Source organism: Pipistrellus hanaki (assembly GCF_964339955.1).
Source record: "Pipistrellus hanaki genome assembly, chromosome: 4".
NCBI lineage: Eukaryota > Metazoa > Chordata > Mammalia > Chiroptera > Vespertilionidae > Pipistrellus > Pipistrellus hanaki.
The window spans coordinates 72,516,894-72,540,453 of record NC_140506.1 but is presented as its reverse complement, the minus strand read 5'-3'; the positions used below and the strand labels follow the sequence as shown (position 1 = coordinate 72,540,453).

The 23,560-nt window shown below is 43.2% G+C and overlaps 1 protein-coding gene across 3 annotated transcripts in view; it reads right to left on the bottom strand.

Moving 5' to 3' along the window:
* STYXL1 (serine/threonine/tyrosine interacting like 1) overlaps positions 1–23,560 on the bottom strand; it is a 53,033-nt gene that overhangs the window by 21,906 nt on the left and 7,567 nt on the right. Inside the window, exons 1-5 of one of the 3 annotated variants that reach the window (XM_084881567.1) lie at positions 22,344–22,748; positions 19,324–19,427; positions 16,687–16,748; positions 12,753–12,888; positions 6,862–7,010 (exon numbers count right to left, since the gene is read on the bottom strand). In XM_084881567.1, coding sequence (XP_084737693.1) covers positions 6,862–7,010; positions 12,753–12,888; positions 16,687–16,748; positions 19,324–19,427; positions 22,344–22,450 — 558 coding nt within the window. In that variant the 5' untranslated portion in view covers positions 22,451–22,748. Of the gene's footprint in view, positions 1–6,861; positions 7,011–12,752; positions 12,889–16,686; positions 16,749–19,323; positions 19,428–22,343; positions 22,749–23,560 lie in introns of those variants that run through there. The other 2 variants (XM_084881568.1, XM_084881569.1) reach the window with 2 other exon arrangements.

Here is a 23,560-nt window from a genome sequence, read left to right as displayed (position 1 = left end):
GAACAAAAACAAGCACAGATCACGCATTACCGATGACAACCTCCATGCTGTTTTGCGGGTTGCTACAGCCCAAGAAATAAAACCGAACATTGACTCATTGATCCGGGGAAAACGGTGTCAGACATCTAGCCAGAAAACAAAACAATGAGCATTTTAGGTACATTCCAATATTACTGTTTTGCTTGATACCAATATTACTGTTTTGCTTGATAGCATGTGAGTTGGTTAACAGCACTGTTAATGAAAAGATTGTTCCACTCATTTTAAATTCACATTTCTGGTTAACATTGTCAGTTTATGACTGTTCAGTAAACCATTCGGCCCGCGATTTAGGCTGGATTTTAGATTTTGGCCCCTTCTCTGATTGAGTTCGACACCCCTAGGATAGAGCGTCGGCTTGAGGACTGAAGGGTCCCGGGTTCGATTCCGGTCAAGGGCATATACCTTGGTTGCGGGCATATCCCCAGTAGGGGGTGTGCAAGAGGCAGCTGATCGATGACTCTCTCTCATCGATGTTTCTAACTCTCTATCTCTCTCCCTTCCTCTCTGTACAAAATCAATAAAATATATTAAAAAAAAAAAAAAAAGAAGAAGAAGAAGAAGTTTGGTTTTAAAAATTTGGCTCTCAAAAGAAATTTCAATCGTTGTACTGTTGATATTTGAGTTTGCCGACCACTGTTCTAAGACATGCTTATCAAAGTGTGCCTGTCCTCAAAGTGTGCCTCCGGGGAACAGAGAGCTGGTGAAAATTTTCCTAATGGTTCCCTGGACTGAGCTTTTGTAGCTCAGATGTATATAATAAAACACTGGCTACACAGTTATTGCTGGCATGAACTGAAAATGTATTTGTGATATTTAGTAAAATAAAACCTAGGCAAAACCTCAAAAAAAGAAAAAATAATTCCACTAACATTGTTTAAACTGACATTTCTAATATCTTAAGTCATATTTTTTTCCATCAGTATTCATGGAAAATGCTGACCTATGTAACTTCAAAGGTCAATCCCAGTTCTAAAAATTCCTCTGGCCCTGAGTCTGACTCAAAAATAGCATCTTAAGTACCTGAGACTACTTCACTGTCCATTTCAAAGCCTTCTGGCATCAGCACATCTCCCCTCCCAGTGTACCCACTGTGAGCCCACATCCTTCCCACGCTGACAGCCTCAAAACATTCTATCAAAGAACAGAGCAAATCCTCAAGTTTACAAAAGAGATTCATGACCCTTTTACCTGCAGGGAGACCCGCTATTTGCAGATGTTGACCCCAAGCATCCCCAGGGCTCAGGCTGACCTCCCTCACTCAGGATGTTCAGCTTGCTGGAGCCAAATGAAATCCTACTTCCATTTAGAAAACCTCACTAAACACCCATCACAAATCTATCAACTCTCTTTCTGCTGCTTTCAAACCAGCTTCCTTCCTTTCCTGTACCTGTGCAGGCTGCAGGGGAAGAGGGTGTGACATGGATAAAAACATTCTGTGCTGCAAAGAGCAAGCACATGTTAATTCTAAATGACTTAATTTTGATGGCCACATCAACAAATGCAAAACAAGCAGATATCTACCCTTGCTGGTGTGGCTCACTTGGTTGAGCACCATCCCATGCATGGAGAGGTTACTGGTTGATGCCTGATCAGGGCACATGCCCAAGTTGTGGGTTCAGTCCCCAGTAGGGGACAGGCAGGAGGCAGCCAATATATGTCTCTCCCTCTCCCTTCCTCGTTCTCTAAAAATCAATAAAAGTATATATATTTAAAATAAAATAAGCAGGCATCAAATTAACATTTCCAGCTGAAACCGGTGTGGCTCAGTGGATAGAGCTTCAGCCTGCGGACTGAAAGGTCCCAGGTTTGATTCCGGTCTAGGGCATGTACATTGGTTGCAGGCATATCCCCGATGTGGGTGTGCAGGAGGCAGCTGGTCGATGTTTCTCTCTCATCGACGTTTCTAGCTCTCTATCCTTCTCCCTTCCTCTCTGTGGAAAATCAATAAAATATGTTTTTAAAAAAAATTAACATGTCCAAACTGAGCCCACTGCTTTCCTCCCACACTGCCTCCTTCTCCTGTGTCCGCCACCTCAATGAGCCACACCATAGACTCCTGTCACCCACACCTAAATCACCCACACTAATCTCCTCCTCCTCCTCTCCCATTGCCCCCCTCCATATTTTTAAAAATATATATTGATTTCAGAGAGAAAGGGAAAGGGAGGGAGAGAAACATCAATGATGAGAGATAATCATTGAATGGCTGCTCCCTGCATGGCTCCCACTGGGGATCGAGCCCGCAACCCAGGAATCAAACTGTGACCTCCTGGTTCATAGGTCTACCCTCAACCACTGAGCCATGCCAGCTGGGTCCCCCACCCCCATCCCCACACCCGACTCCAAATTAATCAATGCCACTTCTTAAGTATTTCTTGAATCTATTCTCTACTCTTCATCCCTACCTCTTAGCAAGTCTCTCCAAATCTACTCTGTTCCCACTGATATGCTCTCTGCTCTGCAATCAGAGTTGATCTAAGTACAGTCTGACCACGCCACCCCTCAATGTAAAACATTCAGTAGCTTACCATCATCTCTCTAGTGTGGCCTGCACATTCCTTTTGGTCACAGAACTCCTTTACTCAAGGTGAAATCTTATGTAAGGGACACCAAATGTAAAATAGGAAATTATAGGTCACTCTGTCTAAGGTAGAGGGGCAGTCTCAGAGCCTAAATTTGGTGTCTCCATCTCCATTCATAGAAGGAGTTCCTTGGGAACAGTTAAGGACACTCCTGCTGCCGAAACCGGTTTGGCTCGGTGGGTAGAGCGTCAGCCTGCAGACTGAAAGGTCCCAGGTTCGATTCCAGTCAAGGGCATGTGCCTTGGTTGTGGGCACATCCCCAGTGGGGGGGAGAGGGGGGTGCAGGAGGCAGCTGATCAATGTTTCTCTCACATCAATGTTTCTAACTCTCTATCCTTCTCCCTTCCTCTCTGTAAAATATCAATAAAATATAAAAAAAAAATAAAATAAAAAAAGAATTTCCTATTGGAAGAAATGAGATTCTTAAAAAAAAAAAAAAAAAAAAAAGGACACCCCTGCTTTACAGTGTATCAGGACAATAGCAGGAAGTGGGTGGGGCTTTCACTCTTGCTCCTGAATTAGTAACTGAGCAAGAAGAGACAAGTAGTAGGCACCTGCATTCTAGAGTAGACCACAAACAATTAGGGTAGAACTCTATACTGGGCCCTGATAGCTACCATCAGCTACCACCCCACCCCTCTTCCCCCAATCTATATAAGGCAGGTCACAGATGTACATACATGTCAAAACTCACCACATTGTACATTTTAAAAATATGCAGTTATTCCGATGTCAATTATACCTTAATAAAACTTTAAAAGGGGAGAGGCAATTAGTTATCAGCAGTGTCATGTTTGTAGAGAAATATTGCCTTTGAACACTGCAAAGTCAGTAAGCAGTGCTCCTCTAGTAGTGAGGAGGAGTGTCTGTAGGATGGGGAGATTGGCTATACACCTGTTGAGCTGAAAATCATAGTGTGGTTACCTTCATGAAAGTGCAGAAGATATTCCTTTGGAGAGCTAGATTTGGGAACAGGTATAATCTCAGACATGGGTCCCAACTTTTTGCACAGGCTGGTTGGAACTGCCAAGTCAGCAAGGCAAGGAGAGGCTGTAGTGATCACAGTCCTTTGTGGCTCATTCAGGAATTCGGGTGAAGGAGTACGGATGGATGCAGTGGGGGGTCATGGGCTACCAAAGGAAGGAAAAGGTTGGAAATTAAGGGTATTTCTGGCTTAAAATCTGGCTCTCTCTCTGAGGAATCTTCAATAATAAACAGTCCCTGTGCCCAACAAAGCTCCAAGGAAACCAGCAACAAATGCTACCAGCAACACACAGAACTAGGTGAAGTCAGAGTGAGACTCCACCAACAGCAATCAGTCACACACTGGATCCTCAACACCAACGGGGCCAGGCCCCAAAGGTTGGAAGAGAGATGTCCTTGAAGCCAACCCCACTATAAGCCCACAGCAAACCCAAGGCTGCCCAGTTCTGGGAATGGGAAGAGATGAGATTTGGTTTGAGATTGGAATGTTAAATCAGCCTAGCTTGTACTAGACTGATTGTCCTTATTCCCTTTAAAAAATTATTTCAAAAATACACAGAAGTAGAAAGAACAGTATAATAATCCCCAAGATCTATCACCCCTCTGCAAACATTATCAACTAATGGCCAATTTTGTTTCATCTATACTGACTTCCAACCAATCCCAGATTATTTTGCAGGAAATCCCAGTTATCATATTCTTTTACCCATAAATATTTCATTATGTCTAAAAGATACTTATATTTTAAAAAATATAACCATAATCATGTCATTACAACCTAAAGAAATATAGGGTGGAGCAAAAGTTTACAGTTGTAAGTATACAAAACAAGAGTTTATTCTTGTATTATTATTTATTAATTACTAGAGGCCCAGTGCATGAAAATTCATGCATTCGAGGGGGTGTCCCTCATCCCGACCAGTCCCCTCTCACGGTCCAGGAGCCCTCAGGGACAGGAGGTGACCCAGCAATCAGGGGAAGGCGACGCCCCATCACACCTCTGTTGCTGCCACTGTCAGCAGTGCAAGCCTCAGCCAGCCTTGAACCTTGAACCTCCGGTGGCCCTGGTCGGCTGGGCAGCCACCATCTGAGGCTGGCCTGCACCTCAGGCTGGCCCTGGGCAGCTGGGTGGCTGAGGGAAATGGGGGACTCTAGAGGCAGGCACCCAGGCAAGGCTGAGGGGACTGGGTGCCACCATCTGTGGCTGTGGGCGCCACCATCTTTTGAGGGTGTGACAGTCAATTCGCATATTCCTGCCTTATTGGCTGCGGGCACCACCATCTTTGTGACGGTGTAAGGGTCAATTAGCATATTCCCTCTTTATTAGATAGGATAGTATTATTTTCCATACAAGTAACTGTAAACCTTTGTTCCCCTGGTTTGTGCAATTTGGCTTGTATTTACTGTTTGTTTGTTTTTTCCCTTTTTTATTATTGTTTAAAATATTACAAATAATAGTACATATGTCTTCTTTTTTCCCCCCCATTGACCTTCCCCCAGCTTCCCATACACCCCTGCACATGCCCTCACCCCACTCCCCCCACCCCAGTGTCTTGCATCCAATGATTATGCTTATATGCATGCATACAAGTCCTTCAGTTGATCTCTTACCGACAATCCCCCCCCCCCCCCCGCCCCCGGGCTTCCTGGTGTAATTTGACGTCTATTCAAGGTTTCTCTGCCTCTGTATCTATCTTTTTGTTCATCAGGTTATTTTATTATCCATAAATGAGTGAGATCATATGGTATTTTTATTTCACTGACTGGCTTATTTCACTTAACATAATGCTCTCTAGTTCCATCCATGCTGCTGCAAATGGTAAGAATGCCTTTTGTATAGCAGCATAGTATTCCATTGTATAGATATACCATAGTTTTCTAATCCACACATCTGCTGATGGGCATTTAGGATGTTTCCAAATCTTAGCTATTGTAAATTGTGCTGCTATGAACATATGGGTGCATATATCCTTTTTATTTGGCATTTCTGTTTTCTTAGGATATGTTCCTAAAAGTGGTATTAAAATGGGTCATATGGCAGTTCCATTTTTAAATTTTTGAGGAAACGCTATACTGTTTTCCACAGTGGCTGCACTGGTCTGCATTCCCACCAACAGTGAAGGAGGGTTCCTTTTTCTCTGCATCCTCTCTAGCACTTGGCATTTGTTCATTTGCTAATGATAGCCATTCTGACAGGTGTGAGGTGGTACCTCACTGTTGTTTTGATTTGCATCTTGTAAAACTACTTTTGTCCTACCCTGTATAATAATAATTTCTTACTGTCATCAAATACCCAGTTAATATACACATTTCTCAAATCATTTTATGGCTAAATGTAATTTTTCATAATTGAAAGTGGCCAGAAAGTATGGAATCTCCCCAAGATGTAACTAAGGGCAAAAATAAGAGCACAGCTAAAGGCAATTACTGAAAAGAATGTAAGCCTTATCACATATGTCAAACACAAGGCCCGTGGGCCAAATCCAGCCCGCCAGGCCTTGCAATGTGGCCCGCACCGCGCTGTCATCACTGCACTCCGCTGTCAGTTTATGACATTGTCAGTTTATGACTGTTCAGTAAACCATTCGGCCCGCGATTTAGGCTGGATTTTAGATTTTGGCCCCTTCTCTGATTGAGTTCGACACCCCTACCTTAGATGTTTGCATTCCGCTGCAGTCAGACTCCTCAATAAACTAGATTCTGCACAGTGCCCCTAGGGATGGGTTCCTGCCGGCCGGTCATGGCTGTTCCATGCTTGCTCTATTTGCCCTCACCCCACTTCCTCATGAGCTCCTCCTCCTCCAGATTGGGCTCCAGAGGTAGTGCCTCTCCTCTGGGCTCCATACACTTTGTCTCCCCCACTAGGTAAGAACTTATCAAAGGCAGGGACTGCTTTCTCACCCTTTTGTATCCTCTGGGCCCAAAAGTTAAGAAAGTTGAGGCAGCTTGAACCATGACACCTATCCCTGCCTTTCGGACTTTGACTACAACCCACAATCCAGAATTCCCCTGCCTTCTGAATAGGCCCCATCTTTTAAACTCCATGTTGGCTCTTCCCCAAATGTGACAATTATAAATTCATAATCTTGGACTGGACTTCCTGGCTATCCCAAGTTCATTTCTTAAGCCCAGCCTTCAATATTTCTTCCATCTTTTCTATGTTGTCTGTCTCTCTTTCTCTTACCCTGTTCCCCAAACCATGGTCCTCAGGGAAGGCCATCTGAGCCTGCCTGTGCTCAGCACCCTGCCTTACCTGTGGCATCCAGATGATCTTCTGCGTCCGGAAGAAGTGGTACTTGGCTGAGAAGGACTCATAGCCTCCTCTCAGGATCTTAACAGGATAGCGGGTGAGGTGGGCTATGGCTTTGCCACATCCAATGGCAGTTCCTCCAGCAAACATATCTAAGAGTGAAGACCAAAGAAATGAATGTCTCCTGCGTGTTGCCCATTTGTCTAAAGCTTCAACAAATGGCCACTTTATTCTGAAAAGCAATTATCTAGAAGGCTGAAGCAAATATAGAAATGGGTGTTACAATTAAAATGTGAAAGCAGCCCAAACCGGTTTGGCTCAGTGGATAGAGCGTCAACCTGTGGACTGAAAGGTCCCAGGTTCGATTCCGGTCAAGGGCATGTACATTGGTTGCAGGCACATCCCCAGTAGGGGGTGTGCAAGAGGCAGCTGGTCGGTTTCTCTCTCATCGATGTTTCTAGCTCTCTCTCTCCCTTCCTCTCTGTCAAAAATCAATAAAATATATTTTAAAAAAATAAAATAAAATGTGAAAGCAACTTACCACCAAGAAAGTTAATCTTTTTCTATAAATATATATATAGTATCATATATTGTATGCTGTATTTTGTGTACCATACAAGTCACCTATTTGTACATGGTACAGCTAGTGTACAATTCAATGGTTTTTAGTTTAGTCATAGAATTGTATAATCATCACCACAATTTTAAACATTTCCATCACCCAAGAAACCCTGTACCAGTTAAAGGGGTTCACTCCTCATTTCCTTCCAAAGACTCAGCTCTAGACAACTGCTAATCTAACTTCCCGATTGATTTACCTATTCTGGACATTTCATATAAGTGAAATCATGCATTATGTCTGACTTCTTTCACTTGGCATAATGTTTTCATAGTTCATCTATGTTGCAGCACATGTCAGCACTTCATTTCTTTTTACAGCTGAATATTATTATATTGTGTGGTTCTACCACACAAAATATTATTCATTATCCGTTCTTAAATAAATATTGGTGGGTGTTTAGGTTGTTTCCACTTTTTGGCAATTAGAAATAATGCTGCTATGAACATTCATGAACAAGTTTTTGTGTGCACATGTTTTCATTTCTCTTGGGTACAAATCTAGGAGTGAAATTGCTGGACCATGTAATAACCCTACACCTAACTTTTGAGGAAAGTGCCAAACTTTATACAGCGACTGCAACATTTTACATTCCAACCAGCAGTGTAGGAGTGTTGAAATTTTTCTACATCCTCGTCAACAATTGTCTTTTTAAAAAAATATATTTTATTGATTTTTTACAGAGAGGATGAGATAGGATAGTTAGAAACATTGATGAGAGAGAAACATCGATTAGCTGCCTCTTGCACAACCCCTACTGGGGATGTGCCCACAACCAAGGTACATGCCCTTGACCGGAATCAAACTTGGGACCTTTCAGACTGCAGGCCGACGCTCTATCAATTGAGCCAAACCGGTTTCGGCGACAATTGTCCTTTTTATTATAGCCAGCCTAGTGGTTGTGAAGTGTTATCTCATTGTGGTTTTGTTTTTTAAAAATATATTTTTATTGCCGAAACCGGTTTGGCTCAGTGGACAGAGCATCAGCCTGCGGACTGGAAAGTCCCAGGTTCGATTCCGGTCAAGGGCATGTACCTTGGTTGCGGGCACATCCCCAGAGGGGGTGTGCAAGAGGCAGCTGATTGATGATTCTCTCTCATCGATGTTTCTAACTCTCTATCCCTCTCTCTTCCTCTCTGTGAAAAATCAATAAAATATATTTTTTAAAAAGCCATTATATATCATTATATATATATATATATATATATATATATATATATATATATATATATTTTTTTTTTAATTTTATTTTAATTTTATTGCTTTCAGAGAGGAAATGAGATGGATAGATAGAAACATCAATGATAAGAGAGAATCATTGATTAGCTGCCTCCTGCAATCCCCACACTGGGGACTGATCCCACAACTGGGGCATGTGCCTTGGCTGGAATCGAATCCAGGACCCTTCGGTCCACAGGCCGACACTCTATCTATTCAGCCAAACTGGTCAGGGCCTCATTGTGGTTTTGACATCAATTTAATCTAAAATGCTTTAATTGATCTTTAGACTATGGGCAAATTAGATATGTGACAGGAAGTTTGTATAATTAAGACTAAGCCAAGATATCCCAAGGCCAGGATCTGACCCCTAAAGAGATATACTGTGCTAAAGGAGAAAGGGATGGGCATGGACTCTGACAGTTATAATGAACCTTGTCCAAGGAAAAAAGGCCAATTCCAGCAGGGGCTGCTGAGGAAAAAAGCCGCTTGAGACTCATCTGGAGAAACTGTATTTGGGGAAAGAACTGCAAACAATAGCAAGGCCAGGAGAAAACCTGTAGCTGGCAAAACAGGAGCCAAAGCCCACCCCTGAGGGCCTGACTTGGAAGCCAGAGAGCCCTGGATCTCCCAGGGTCTTACAGCCCCATCTCCCTCTTGAATATGAGACTAAGTAAGGATGGGGTAGGTCAGAGGGTCCAGGCGAGTTAGGGAGAGAGTTCCAGGCCACTAGTGCCTTTAAACCAGACAGCTGCTCCCCTGTCAATGTCACACAACCACCTGGAGTATTCACATACAGGGACAATGGGATCAGAGATGGAGGAAGGTCAGTTTCCAGGAGATAATTAGAGACTCAGATGGAAAGCTAGGGCCCAGGTTATCCAGCAAGGATGTAATGGGGTTAATGTTTTTGAAACATTAAAGTTGTTCATTTTACCCTAGCTGATTTAGCTCAGTGGTTGGAGCATCAGCCTGAGGACTGAAAGATCACAGGTTTGATTCAGGTCAAGGATAAATACCTCAGTTGCAGGCTCGGTCTCCAGCCTGGTAAATCAGGGCATGTGCCCAAGGCAACCAATTGATGTGTCTCTGTCACATTGTTTCTCTCTCACACATTAATGTTTCTCTCTGTAGGTCTCTCCCATTCCCTTCCAATCTCTCTCTCTCTTTTTTTTTTTTTAATGAAAAAATATCTTCCAGTGAAGATTAACAAAAAAAATTTTTTTTTTAATTTGTTCATTTCTATTCCCATTAATCTGAGTTTTCCATTGACATGAGGTTTCTCACACCTTGAACTAGGTCACCCACTGCTTCAAGGGGAAGAGGACAACCATCTGGTACAAGGGAGTCATCACTCAGCCTGACCTTTAAGTTACATTATTTAAGGTCCTTAGCCAAACAATTGTCAGACTTTGCTGAGGGAGGAGAAAAAAAAAATCCAAAAATTCCCAAAGCTTCTCTTCACAGTTGGTGTAAATGTCCTGGTCCAGGGAGCTCCACCCACACATATCATGAGCCCATTGTGGGTGTCTATAATTCATGTTTGCAAGGAAGGATGATTTAACATAAGGGAAATGTTGCTCATACAAGAAGGGGGCTTCCCCTTGCATACTAAAAAAAAGTTTAGAAAGAGCAACCTCAAGACTAAGACAAGGGAAGATATTTCCTGATTCCTAAGAAGAATTCCTGGCTGGGGGAGGGGGTAGAAGGCTAAAACCAGCTGTGCCCCATTTCCCACTAGGATTCTGAGACTCCCACAGCAAAGGTGGGGAGTGGTTAACACAACACTGCAGCAGGCCCAGGTTTGAGAAGCACGTGTGGAAGGTCAGGGAAAGCCTGGATAGAAGGGCACAAGTCTAAGTGCACTGACAAGGTGGAGGGAACCACTCATGACTTACCCTAGAAGCGGACATTCTGGGCACAGCCCATGGCCAAAGGCCCCATAGGCTGAGCTGCACCTCTTCCAGAGGCCAGCAGAAAAGGACTACGTAGAGACCAATACCTGTTTCAAGGATGTGATAAAGGTTCCCCCTCAAGGAAATTTCCCAGAATTTCTTGAGGGTCAGGGAGGTGGGTGCTTAATAGTGGAAAGGAGAAAGGGGTGGTGAGAGAAATCTTGATATGGTCTTTTACCCCAAAGAATGACTTTACCTGAAAGATTCCACTTTAAAGGAGAAAAGTTGCCTTGAGTGGGCAAGGTGTGTGCATGAGTGGTTTTGGTTTTTATTGTTTTGTGATTGTAGCTACCTACTCAGTGAGAACAGGGGCTGCATAGCACAGTGAGGTCAGATATAGAATGTAGGGAGGGTTATTTTTATTGGTCACTGTTCCCTAGGGTTTCAGGCTCCAGCCTACAATCCCAGGATTAGCAGACCAGACCCACCCTCATAGGAATGTACCGCAGACTGTGAGTTTGGGGAAGATAATTTTCTAGCTAAGGACCTCCTGGGAAGACTGGCTTTATTAAAAGTGGAAACCTAGTGCCACCCAGTGACCATTTGTGTGAATGCCCCAGCTCATACACCCACCTACACATATTAGTGACTGAGCCACAAACAGCAGAGCCCCATCCATGTCAATGGCCAGAGGTGGTCAGCCCAAAGCAATGGCTGAATGGAGATTGCTCTGGAACATCAGCAAAGCACATTAGAACCAATTACGCTTTGATGTTCCAGCTCAGGGCTTGAGCGACTTTGCACTGTTTTCCAACATCACAACCCAGGCCTTAAAAGACTGGAGAGCCAAAGTACCTAGGTTTTAATCACTTACTAGGTGTTTTTTTTGTTTGTTTGTTTGTTTGTTTAATGCCCACAAATTCTTTCAAATGTCTCCCTTTAAAAAGTTGAGTCTAGCCGAAACCGGTTTGGCTCAGTGGTAGAGCGTCAGTCTGCGGACTAAAAGGTCCCGGGTTCGATTCCGGTCAAGGGCATGTATGTTGGTTGCGGGCACATCCCCGGTGGGGGGTGTGCAGGAGGCAGCTGGTCGATGTTTCTCTCTCATCGACGTTTCTGGCTCTCTATCTCTCGCCCTTCCTCTCTGTAAAAAATCAATAAAATATATTTAAAAAAAAAAAAAAGTTGAGTCTAATTTCCTTCCCCTTGATGGTAGACTATACTCAGTGACTTCCCTCTAATAAACAGAATGTGGTGGAGGCAACTGTATATAAACCCAAGTCTAGGTCATAAAAGGCATGTGGCTTTCCCTTTCTCTCTCTGATCACTCACTCTGGGAGGGGATGGGGGTGTTTACCAGCTGCCATGTCGCGAAGCCATGCAAGCAGTCCTATGGGGAGGTATATGGGGTGAGGAACTAAAGTCTCCTATCAACAGCCAGAATTACTCTCACATGACTAGCTATATGCTATGTGGCAATAGATAACCCTCTAGGTGTGAGATCTTGGGCAAGTTACCTTGCCTTTCAGGGCCCTAATTTCCCCATCAATAAAATGGGGATGTTACCTATTAGGAAACAATTATCCATGGTCTCTCACATCTTGACATGTCCTTTAAACAAGGCAGTGACTTCTCAAGGATATTTATATAACCAACAGCTTTAGGAGATAGACTGTTTTCCTCCGGAGCCAATGATGGGTAGGTAGGCTTCTGCCCATTATAAAAGATTCAGGCCTCCTAAGCTCAGAGTTCTTCTAAAATACAATGCACTACATGAATAAGTATATTTGGCTGTCTTCATGTCACACTGTGAGAACTGGGACGTGGGCACCAGTGCAGGAAAATTAAGACATTCTAGTTACTTCTATTGCTCTGACTTTGTCTTTGACCCAGTAGCCTCATGTCTTCAGCTAGCATCTCTGAAACAGTGGCAGGTTCAGAGCTCTTCCCAGTTCGTCATATTACTATCCTCATAGGGATGTACTGCAGACTGCATGAGTTGACCCAGAGAGAACTCCTGACATGGTTCCTGGCATGTGTCAAAAGTATTCAATAATGTTAACTTATTCTTTCTTCTTCTTCTTCTTTTTTTTTTAATAAATCTTTATTGTTCATATTATTACAAATGTTCCTTAACTTATTCTTATGGCTAGTGTAAAACCTACCATTTCTACTACTGCCAAAGTTGTCACTGTCATCTTTTAGGATTAGGTTCAGGCAGCTGGTATTGCTATCGTACACCACACAGTACTTCACACACTCTAGATCCACAGATTCCGGGATAAGGTATTCATCTGCTATCTAAAGAAACCACAAGAGAAGCCTGTTGACAGGTGGGTTCAAATGAGAAAATATTCCCTGCACACCAGCACCAGGAGGAGCTGGAGGTAGGACTGTGCCTGTTTTCTTGACTGTACATGGGCACAGAGCACTGAGAGTTGACTGGAGAGTCTACTAAATTCCAAGGATCTTCCACACCCAAATCCCCTGGTATAAAAAGCTGACAACAGCTGACTCGACCAGAAATAAGTGCCTGGCCAAAGAACAGTCTGCCTACTGACTCACCAACTGAACTAACATATACTATCTCTGGGGGCAAGTGGTTGTTGATAGGGGCCAAAGCCAAAATCCCTCATAAGCAGATTTGAATAAGCAGACGTCATGAGCAAGCAGATAAAATGAGGCCAAATATAAGCTCAAATATAAGCTTTGTGAGAGCAGGAACACTGATGTATCCTGGATTTCTAGAACAATGCCTGGCACATTAGAACTATAAATATGGTTAAAGGAAGGAATGGCCAAACAGGTCCATGAGATCAGAATAGTCAGGAAGTGGTTGAGTCACCATCATGGCAGACACAAGGGCAAGAACAAGGGGTGCCTTCTGCCCACAAGGGAATGAGCTTGCAGAACCAGACTTGCCTAAGATCCTAAAGGGTATTCCAGAGCTCCAGAGACCTGGCAGAGCACCAGCCCGGAGGTTAGTCCTCATTTGTTCTCAATGCTTCCCGAAAGTCCCCACTAACTCAGGGGAACCTGAGTCTTACTCTGTCCCTTGGGACCTGTCTGACTGACATATAGGCCCTGACAGAGGACCTGCATGTGGGCTAGGACAAGCACACATCTGCTCTACAAGACAGAGAGATAAGGTCCGTACAGGTACAGACCAGGGAAGTTCTCTGGGACTTGAAGAGGAGAAATCATATTTGTCTACAGGAATTAGCAGACTGTTGGTGCTCAGATTATCAGCAGGATTTATTCAGGTGATATTGAGGAAAGGGGGGATTCTGGGTGTGGAAAAGAGCATAAGCAAAGGGAAAAGTGGAGCAAATGGGAGAGCAGGGAGAGGTGTGGCTGCACATTCAGTTATTCAATAAACATTTGTTCAGGACCTACTTTGCACCTACACTGTAGGTTCTAGACTACAAAGATTAAGTGTATATATATATATATATATATATATATATATATATATTGATTTTTTTAAAGAGAGGAAGAAAGATGGATGGAGAGGTAGAAACACTGATGAGAGAGAAACATTGATCAGCTGCCTCCTGCAAGCCTCCCACTGAGGATGTGCCCAGAACCAAGGCACAAGCCCTTGACTGGAATGGAACCTGGGACCCCTTAGTCTGCAGGCTGACACTCTATCCACTGAGCCAAACTTGTCAGGGCTGGAATACAGATATTTCTTTAAAAATATGTTTTGATTTTTTAGAGAGAAAGGAAGAAGAGGGAGATAGAAACATTGATGAGAGAGAAACACTGACTGGCTACCTTCTGCATGCCCCCTACTGGGGATTGAGCCCACAATCCAGGCATGTGCTTTAGCTAGAATTGAGCCAGTGACCTCTTGGTTCATGGTTTGATTAAAAAAATTTTTTTTTTTAAGGAAAATTGCCTGAGTTGGTCTGGAGGACCCAGAAAGGCATACAGAATAGGAGGCATTTAAGATGAGGCTGCAGAGACAAGTGGACATTTGCCAGATGGACAAGGACCAGAGGGGTCTTTGAGGCAGAAGGAACAGGTTCTAGTCATTACCTTTAGTCAACAAATAGCTATGGAGTATCAACCTGATGTCAGGAACCAGAGAGAACACCCAGGATGCAATAATGAGCAAAGCATACCCCTACTCTGTGCTCAGAGAGAGCAGTATGTCCAGAATCCACATGGGTTCTATTTCCTAGATCTTAAGAGACCATTGATTGTAAGATGCACCACCAATTTAGCAACAGTTGCAATCAGGAATGTACATAAAAAGAGGGATTTATTGGCATACAACAATACTTCAGGCAGGGCAGGGAGCAACTGGTCCCGAGTAAAACCTGAACCAGGGCTCTAAAGCCCAGACCTCCCTCTCAGACTCTCCTCTGCTTCTCCTGCACACTGACTTCACCTTCTCAGACAACTTTTCCGGAGGCCCAAGTCATGGCCACCACTGAGAGTGATGCTCAGACTCCTATCCTCCAAACTTCACTGCCAAAATAGAAAGAGCTGCCTTTTTTAATTCTAATTCTAAGCTGTTCAGTTTTTATCCTTGACAGATTTGTGGCCAGGGTGTGGATACCATTGTACTGAGCACCACTAGAACCCCCTGCTTTGAGCAGGGTGAGAAGTCCCCCTCAAAAAAGGGCGGGGAGGTAGGGAGTGCCAGGCAGAAAACAATAGATGTGTTTTTGAGGCAAATCAATTGTAGGATACATTCTAATTTTAGAAATGTGAAAATATAAGGGGATTTAGGAAAGGGCATCTTAGAACCAAAGAAACGCAACAGGGCAATGCTATTGAGGTATTAGGTGAGAGAACTATGCTGGAGATAAGGCTGGAAAGGGAGGTGCATCAGGGAGAGAGGCTCTGTGTCCTGATGGGGCTGAGAGTTCATTAAAGGTTGCAATCTGCTGGCAAAAACATTGGTGAAGGGCTGAGACAGAGAGAATGGCTCTTTTCCAGAGTTGGGGATGCTGCCAGAAGGATATGCAGACTTGAGAGCAAAGCTGAAAACTGAAGGCCATGCATCATGAAGGGGCTCTGAATAGGCTACAAAAAGCAAAGAAGGAAACTCAGGGGATTTAGAGCTAGAGGAATAGAGCCAGAGAGTTGAAAATCCAAGGGCAAAACAAAAACAGAAACACACACACACACACACACACACAAAAAAAAAAAAACAAAAAACAAACAAACAAAAAAAACCAAACACAAACAGATAAAGATGGATTGGGTTTGGGGAAAGCATGTTAAGCAGCAAGCTTATCCTGGAAAAATACATGAGCCAGGGCCCATGCTCCCTGTCAAGTTATCTGGGAAAGAGCTAGAGTTAGAATACCCAAAGTGGCCGTGGGGATTTTACGAGACAAACTTTTAGAAGTAAAATTGACAGAACTGCTCAACTATGTGCATACTTGAAAGTGGGAGCTTAGGTAAGATCTTTGAGCAAGAAAGTATACTAATAGATCTGAAGGAGACCAAAGATAGCCCAGTGGTTTTCTTTATATGTAGCAGGAGAAAATGAAGCTGAACCAAAGAGACAGAGAAGGAACCAGGAAGGCAAAAAAAGAACCTGGAAGTCAAGGGCAGAGAATGTGGTCAGGACTGCAGAGATCAGAGATGGACCCTGAGTGAAGGCTTCCAGGCATGACAATGTCTTGACAAAGAAGATACCCAGTGAGGGAGAGAAAGGGGCCTCACTCCCAGAGTCAGGCATGGTAACTGCTGAAGAAGGGCTTTGTCTTTATGTATATGGAAAGACTCACCTATGGTCTGTTCCCTAAGTAGAACAAAAACTCGGAGAGGGTAGAGATGAATTAAGAGCATCTTGTATTTTGTTCTATTGCCAGGGTCTGGAACAGTGCCTGGCACATAAAGGAATTAAATCAATATTTGTTTAATGAAGCTGTTGTCTATGATGGTGGGAGGGACACCCTAGGCGGGAGTGCATGAGAAGTGTGGGAGACCCTCATGTTGGATGCACAAGGGTGGTCCTGCCTCTGCTGCCCAAAGTGTTCAACAGTAGATGCTACCTCCTGGATCTAGGATACAACTTCCCACTCTTCCCATCTTCTGTAAGACAGCCTGCCCCAGATTCTGACTATTTCAGGATACCTTCTTCACTCGACGGGCTGTAATCACATGGCTTTCATCATACTGCTGTTTGGAACGCACATCTGAAAAGGAAGAGTATTTAACTAGTAACAGTTTTTGTAAAAGAACACATGACCAAACTACTTAGAAAATGCACATCATCATCATATATTTGGCCGGTAAGTTATAGTTATTGTCAGCTTAAAACTCAAGGTGTTGTTCCACTATTCTGAGCTGCCCTATCACCGGTGTGGTGGGCGCAGGAAGAGGCTGGACAAAAATTGTACACCTATGGATGAGGACAGTTTGGTGGGAGGCAAGGAAAGAGGGTGGGGTGGGAACCGGGTGGAGGGGAGTTATGGGGGAAGGGGGTGTAAAAAGAGGAACAATTGCCAAAACCGGTTTGGCTTAGTGAAAGGTCCCAAGTTTGATTCCGGTCAAGGGCATGTACCTTGGTTGCGGGCACATCCCCAGTAGGGAGTGTGCAGGAGGCAGCTGATCAATGTTTCTCTCTCATCAATGTTTCTAACTTTCTATCCCTCTATCTTCCTCTCTGTAAAAAATCAATAAAATATTTTTTTTAAAATTAAACGAACAAGGAATCTAATGAATAAAATAACCTGATGATAAAACAAAGCCATAGACATGGAAACATGGGACAGACTAAAGAATCTCAGAGGGAAGGGGGGAGGGAGAGTTGGAAGAGATTAGCCAACGTAGTTATATGCATCCCAGAGGCCCAGTGCACAAAATTTGTGCATGGGTAGTGTCCCTAGCAATGCCAGCTGCTGGCCGGGGCCGTCCTTCATTCCATGCCACACCATGATAGTCAGCGCACATCATAGTGAGCGACTGAACTCCTGGTCAGTCGAACTCTTGAGGGGACACTTTGCATATTAGGCTTTTATATATATACTGTAGATATGCATAACCCATGGATACAGACAATAGGGTGGTGAAGGCCTGGGGTGGGGCAGGATCTTGGTGAAAGGGACAAAGGGGCGGCATCTTTAATAGTCTCAACAATAAAGGTTTTAAAAATATATAAATAAATAGAAACAAGTGAAACTAATGTTAGCTGGGTAGGAAAGCAAGAGAAGATACTGAAAGTAGAAGCCATGAATTTAACCATGAAAATCATTCTTGTTTAAAAATGAAATAATGGCTGAAACCGGTTTGGCTCAGTAGATAGAGCGTCGGTCTGCAGACTAAAAGGTCCCAGTTTTGATTCCGGTCAAGGGCATATACATTGGTTGTAGGCACATCCCCGGTGGGGGGTGTGCAGGAGGCAGCTGGTCGATGTTTCTCTCTCATCGATGTTTCTAACTCTCTATCCCTCTCCCTTCCTCTCTGTAAAAATCAATAAAATATATATATATTTTAAATGAAATAATGGACACAGAATTTCAATTTGGGATGATGAGAAAGTTCTGGAGCCAGACAATGTCAACAGTTGCACAACAATGTGAAAGTACTTTAATGTCACTGAACTGTACACTTTAAAGTGATAAATTTTATATGTATAAATTAACACAATAAAAAATATTTGTGGCCAAAGCCGTTTGGCTCAGTGGATGGAGCGTCAGTTTGTGGACTGAGAGGTCCCAAGTTCAATTCTGGTCAAGGGCATGTAAATTGGTTGCGGGCACATCCCTGGTGGGCACTATGCAGGAGGCAGTTGGTCAATGTTTCTCTCTCATCAATATTTCTAGCTCTCTATCCCTCTCCCTTCCTCTCTGTAAAAAATCAATAAAATAATTTTTAAAAAATAAAATAAATTTGTGGCAGGTACAGATGTTATTAGACTATTTCAGAACTTACAAAATAATATAAGTAACTTTAAAAGTCAAATTTCAACTTATTGAGAGTAAAGTCAGAATATTCCCTCTTATCATGGTTCTAAACTTGAGCATGTAGAACAAGTAACGTAATATTTCTGGGTTCCCATGATCTCCCTGTTCACTGACTTACTTTAAGCTTATACCATAGGCAGGTAAACTGCTGCATATGAGTAAGGAGGGATGCACAAAGTTATTCATTGCAGAACTATCTATTAGAAGCACACAATGCAAGCAACACATTGCAATCAATTAGGAATAGATCCATATCATAGCTAACAGTCAAAGTAAATAAATTAGATTTTTCCCATCTAGACATGGGGGGTGAATCTTAAAAATATAATTTTAAGCCAAATAAAGCAAGTTGCATAATGATTGTACATTATGATACTATTTGTGTAAATATTTAAACACATTATTTTGGGATGCCTGCATATGCAGTAAAAATGTAAAAATATAGAAACAGTTATCTTTGGGGAGGGAAAGAAGTAGGTTCAGGATGGGATACAGAAGAGAAGTACATCTGTGTGACATTTAATTTATGTCAAATCTGAGTACATGGGTGTTTATTACTTTTACTCTATAGCTGTTAGATGTTTGCTGTATTTCACTAAAACAATAGGACTCAGGAACTATTATTTTAGTGAAACTAGATTTAATCTGTAATGATTTTCAAGTCATATGAATGAATAGCAGCATTTTATGCTATGACTAATAAGTCTGATTTCTTATCATTTATTCCTCTATCTCCAAACATTATTTGGTTCATCAAAAATAATGGTTAAAGAGTGCTATCCACAAAATATTTTTAAGTACTTACCCAATAAACAGAGATAGTTGGGTTCTGTCAATCTGGATAGTTTTGTGACCTGATTCAAGATGTTATAAAGCTCCATTGGTTCACATAGAACCAAATCAGTTAGCCTATAGGGAAGAAACAATAACGTAAAGCTTATTGCCTCAGGCCCGGAGCAGCTGGGTCTGGTGCGGCCAGGCCCGGAGCAGCGGCTGACAGGCTGGGAGCGGCCAGGCCCAGAGCAGCTGGGTCTGGTGCGGCCAGGCCCGGAGCAGCGGCTGACAGGCTGGGAGCGGCCAGGCCCGGAGCGGCCGGGACCGGAGCAACCGGGCCCAGAGCAGCCGGGTCGGGTGCGGCCAGGCCTGTAGCAGCAACAGCCAAGTCCAGAGCAACTAGGTCAGGAGCGGCAGTGACCAGACCCGGAGCAGCTGGTTGTGGAACGAACCAGAGCAACAGAGGCCAGGCCCGGAGCAGCCAGGCCCAAAACAGCTCGCTCCTCGCCTGTCCCTGCCCACGGCTGCCTCTCAGACATGGCTGGAAACTTTTGCGGGAACTTGAGGGTCTGCTGAATCAAGTGATGAAGCCTTAGATCTGGATGTGTTGAGTTAGTATAGCGCTGGGGTGTTGATCTGTGAGTGCCTTGGGTGGGGCCTGGATGAGGCTGGTTGACCTATTTGGAAATGTCTTGTGTGAAATGTATCATTGGGCATGTGGAGGTATTATTGATATGAGAAAATGCTAAGTAACAGATTTACTATCTGAAAAGGGATTTACTATCGGGGAAAGGGAGGGAGGAAGAGACTGAACATAAACTGTGCACCTATGGATGAGGACAATGGGGGATGGGGAGGGGGCGGAGGGTGGGGTGGGAACCTGGTGGAGGGGGGAAGAAATGAGGAACCTTTGTAATAATATGAACAATAAAGATTGATTTAAAAAAAAATAGAAAAAAAAATAAAAATAAAAATAAAAATGGTATTCAATCCAAGTTTGGAAACCCATAGATGTGGCAGGCTGACTATATGCATTGTTCTACAAAAAAAAAAAAAAAAAAAAAAAAAAAAAAGCTTATTGCCTCTATTTTAAATGAATATTCAAAAAATAAGATATTGAATTAAACTCTTTTTTAATGCATCTTCAGGCAAAGATTAAAGTAATCATGAACATAATCAGAAAAACCTCAAAATTCTGTAGTGAGTTATGGCTGCTGTGACTCCATGGTTTTGAGCATGGTCTCATACACTGAAACATTGTGGGTTTGATCCAGTCAGGGCTCATGCATGAGGCAGCTGATCAATATTTTTCTCTCACACCTCTCTCTCTCTCTCTCTCTCTCTCTCTCTCTCTCTCTCTCCCTCCCTCCCTCCCTCCCTCCCTCCCTCCCTCCCTCCCTCCCTCCCTCCCTCCCTCCCTATCTCCTGCTCTCTCTCCCTTTTCTTCTCCCCCCCTCTCCATTCCCCTCTCTCTAAAATCAATGAAAAAAATATCCTCAGGTAAAGAGTGATAAAAATAAGAATAAATTTTGTAGTGAAATGTGTGTAGAGAATAAAACATTAAACTACATAATAACATATGAACTATTTAAACAACAAGCAAGCTATAAAATAGTCAACAGTTCATTTGTTTTTTAGCATATAATTACTGAGCACCTATTACGTGCCAGGCACTGAAAATAACTGTGGTAAACTAGACCTACCTAGCATGAATGCAGACATTGGACACAAAACACAAGAAAAGCACTATACTGTCAGTGTCTCATGTTAGAGGAGGAGCTACGCAAGACTTAGCCAGAAGAGAGGGAGAAAAAGAAGACAAGAACATTCAGTACCTGAGAGAGTTTAAGGAGACTGGTATGGAACAGCAGGGAGAGAGTAATGAGTGAAGAGCCTGAGGAGACTTACTGTAAGGATCATGAAGGTCAGTGTTGGGTGGAGAATTGCTGATGTGTACTGACAAAACAGCTTGGCCAACTTGGGCCCTGGCTCCTAACTGCAGGGCTGAGATACTGGTTCCTGAGCATGACTGGTGCTCCAAGGATACTGAAGGGGAAGAGCTGGGCCTGTGCAGCAGCTCCCGCAGGAAAGCCTCCTTTTAGCAAGGGGTGGAGGCTGCAAGGAGCTGCCCAGCACAGTAGGAACTGATTGAGAAGTTGAATCCAGAGGTAGGTAATCTTGATCAAAACAGTTAGGATCCACTTCAGTTACCAGTATGATGCTGACGGAGAGCCCAAACCCTTGACACCTCAAGAACTTCTGTTCTCAGCCTCCCCTCCATCAATTTCAACCTCTACATGGATCATTCATATTAGCACAAAACATGATCTGTACCCATCTTTGTTTTCTTTATAGCAAGACTTCTCAAAAGGGTGGTGTTGAATCACTGTCTCCACTTCCTTACCTCCAAACTCTCTACATCCTAATCCTAGCTATGCCATTTAATATGGGCTGCCTTATGGTCATTAGCCTCTGTGTGCTTCAGTTTGCATCTCTGTAAAATGGGGGTAATATTAGCATAATAGTTCTATAAAATGAGTATAATAGTACCTATTTGTAGTGTGTGGGTTAATGAAATTACACATAAGGTATTCTGAGCAGGGAGGAAATAAATGCTCAGTAAGTGTTGGCTATTGGCACAAGCTTCTCCCCTGGAGCTTCTAACCCTATCAAACCACAGAAACTCTTCTGATCAAGGTCATCACAATGTCCATCTCACCTAATCCATTAGTCACTTCTCTATGTGCTGAAATGATGGGAGTTTCTTAGCTGCGTTTAACCCAGTTGAGCATTCCTCCTTCCCCAGTACTCTCCACTTCCGGAAGTCCACACACACACACACACACACACACACACACACACACACACACACTCTAGGCTTCCCTCCTACCTCTGTTCCTGCTGTCTTCTTTATGGGAGGCTCTATCTTCACGTAAGAATGCCCTTGGTCATAGTCACCTTTCTTCTCTATCTATACTTTCATTCTAGGAAAGAGCTTCTCAACCTCGGCAGATATTTGAGGCCAGACAATCTTCTGTTGTGGGGACTCACCTGTCAGTGTTTCCCAAAGTGTGGTACGTGTACCCCCAGGGGTACGGGAAGAGTTTGGTGGGGGTACGCGTTGCACCGGAGTTTGGTGGGGATATGCACTGCACCATGCTTAGCTGCGCCTAATTCTACGTTCTCATGAGTACGAGGGGTACTCAGCGTTACAAAAATTATAGAAGGGGTACACATATGTCAAAAGTTTGGGAAACAGCCGAAACCGGTTTGGCTCAGTGGTAGAGCATCGGTCTGCGGACTGAAAGGTCCCAGGTTCGATTCCGGTCAGGGGCATGTACGTTGGTTGCGGGCACATCCCCAATAGGGGGTGTGCAAGAGGCAGCTGGTCGATGTTTCTCTCTCATCGACATTTCTAGCTCTCTCTCTCCCTTCCTCTCTGTAAAAAATCAATAAAATATATTTAAAAAAAAAAGTTTGGGAAACAAAAAGTGTACATCATAGGATGTTTAGCAGCATCCCTGGACTCCACCCAGTGGTTGCCAGTAGCAAACCTTCTCCAATCCATCTGTAACAACCAAAAAAGTACAGGAGTTGCCAAATGTCCCCTGGAAGAAGAGATATCAAAAATCCATTCATAGGATTACTGCCACATCACCTTTTCAATTGCCATTTTCTCTTCTTTTGAATTTGAACTCTGGAGTTAGTTATTGATATACTGATATATGGTTTGGGAGATTAAGGGCTTCTTTTATTTTTTAAATATATTTTATTGATTTTTTACATAGAGGAAGGGAGAAAAAGATAGAGAATTAGAAACATCGATGAGAGAGAAACATCCATCAGCTGCCTCCTGCACACCCCCTACTGGGATGTGCCCGCAACCAAGGTACATGCCCTTGACCGGAATCAAACCTGGGACCTTTCAGTCCGCAGGTTGATGCTCTATCCACTGAGCCAAACCGGTTTTGGCAAGGGCTTCTTTTTTGTTAAGATGCTCTGATCTGACATTTGACATGAATACAAAGTGCTAGATGTTCTTGTTGACTTCCATCAATGAGACGGAGAAAATATAACAGTTCTTGGTAACATCCTTTATAATAATGGTTTGATTTTTTTCATTCCAAGAGAATCTTTTTTTTCCAATGCTTTTCCCCTTTTACCCAGTTTCCTTGTCACTTGCAATAGATGGCTTTTGTATTCAATGCAGACTATGTTGCAGGTCTGTTTCATTTAGTAAACTGAAAATTATTGCTTAATTTAAAAAA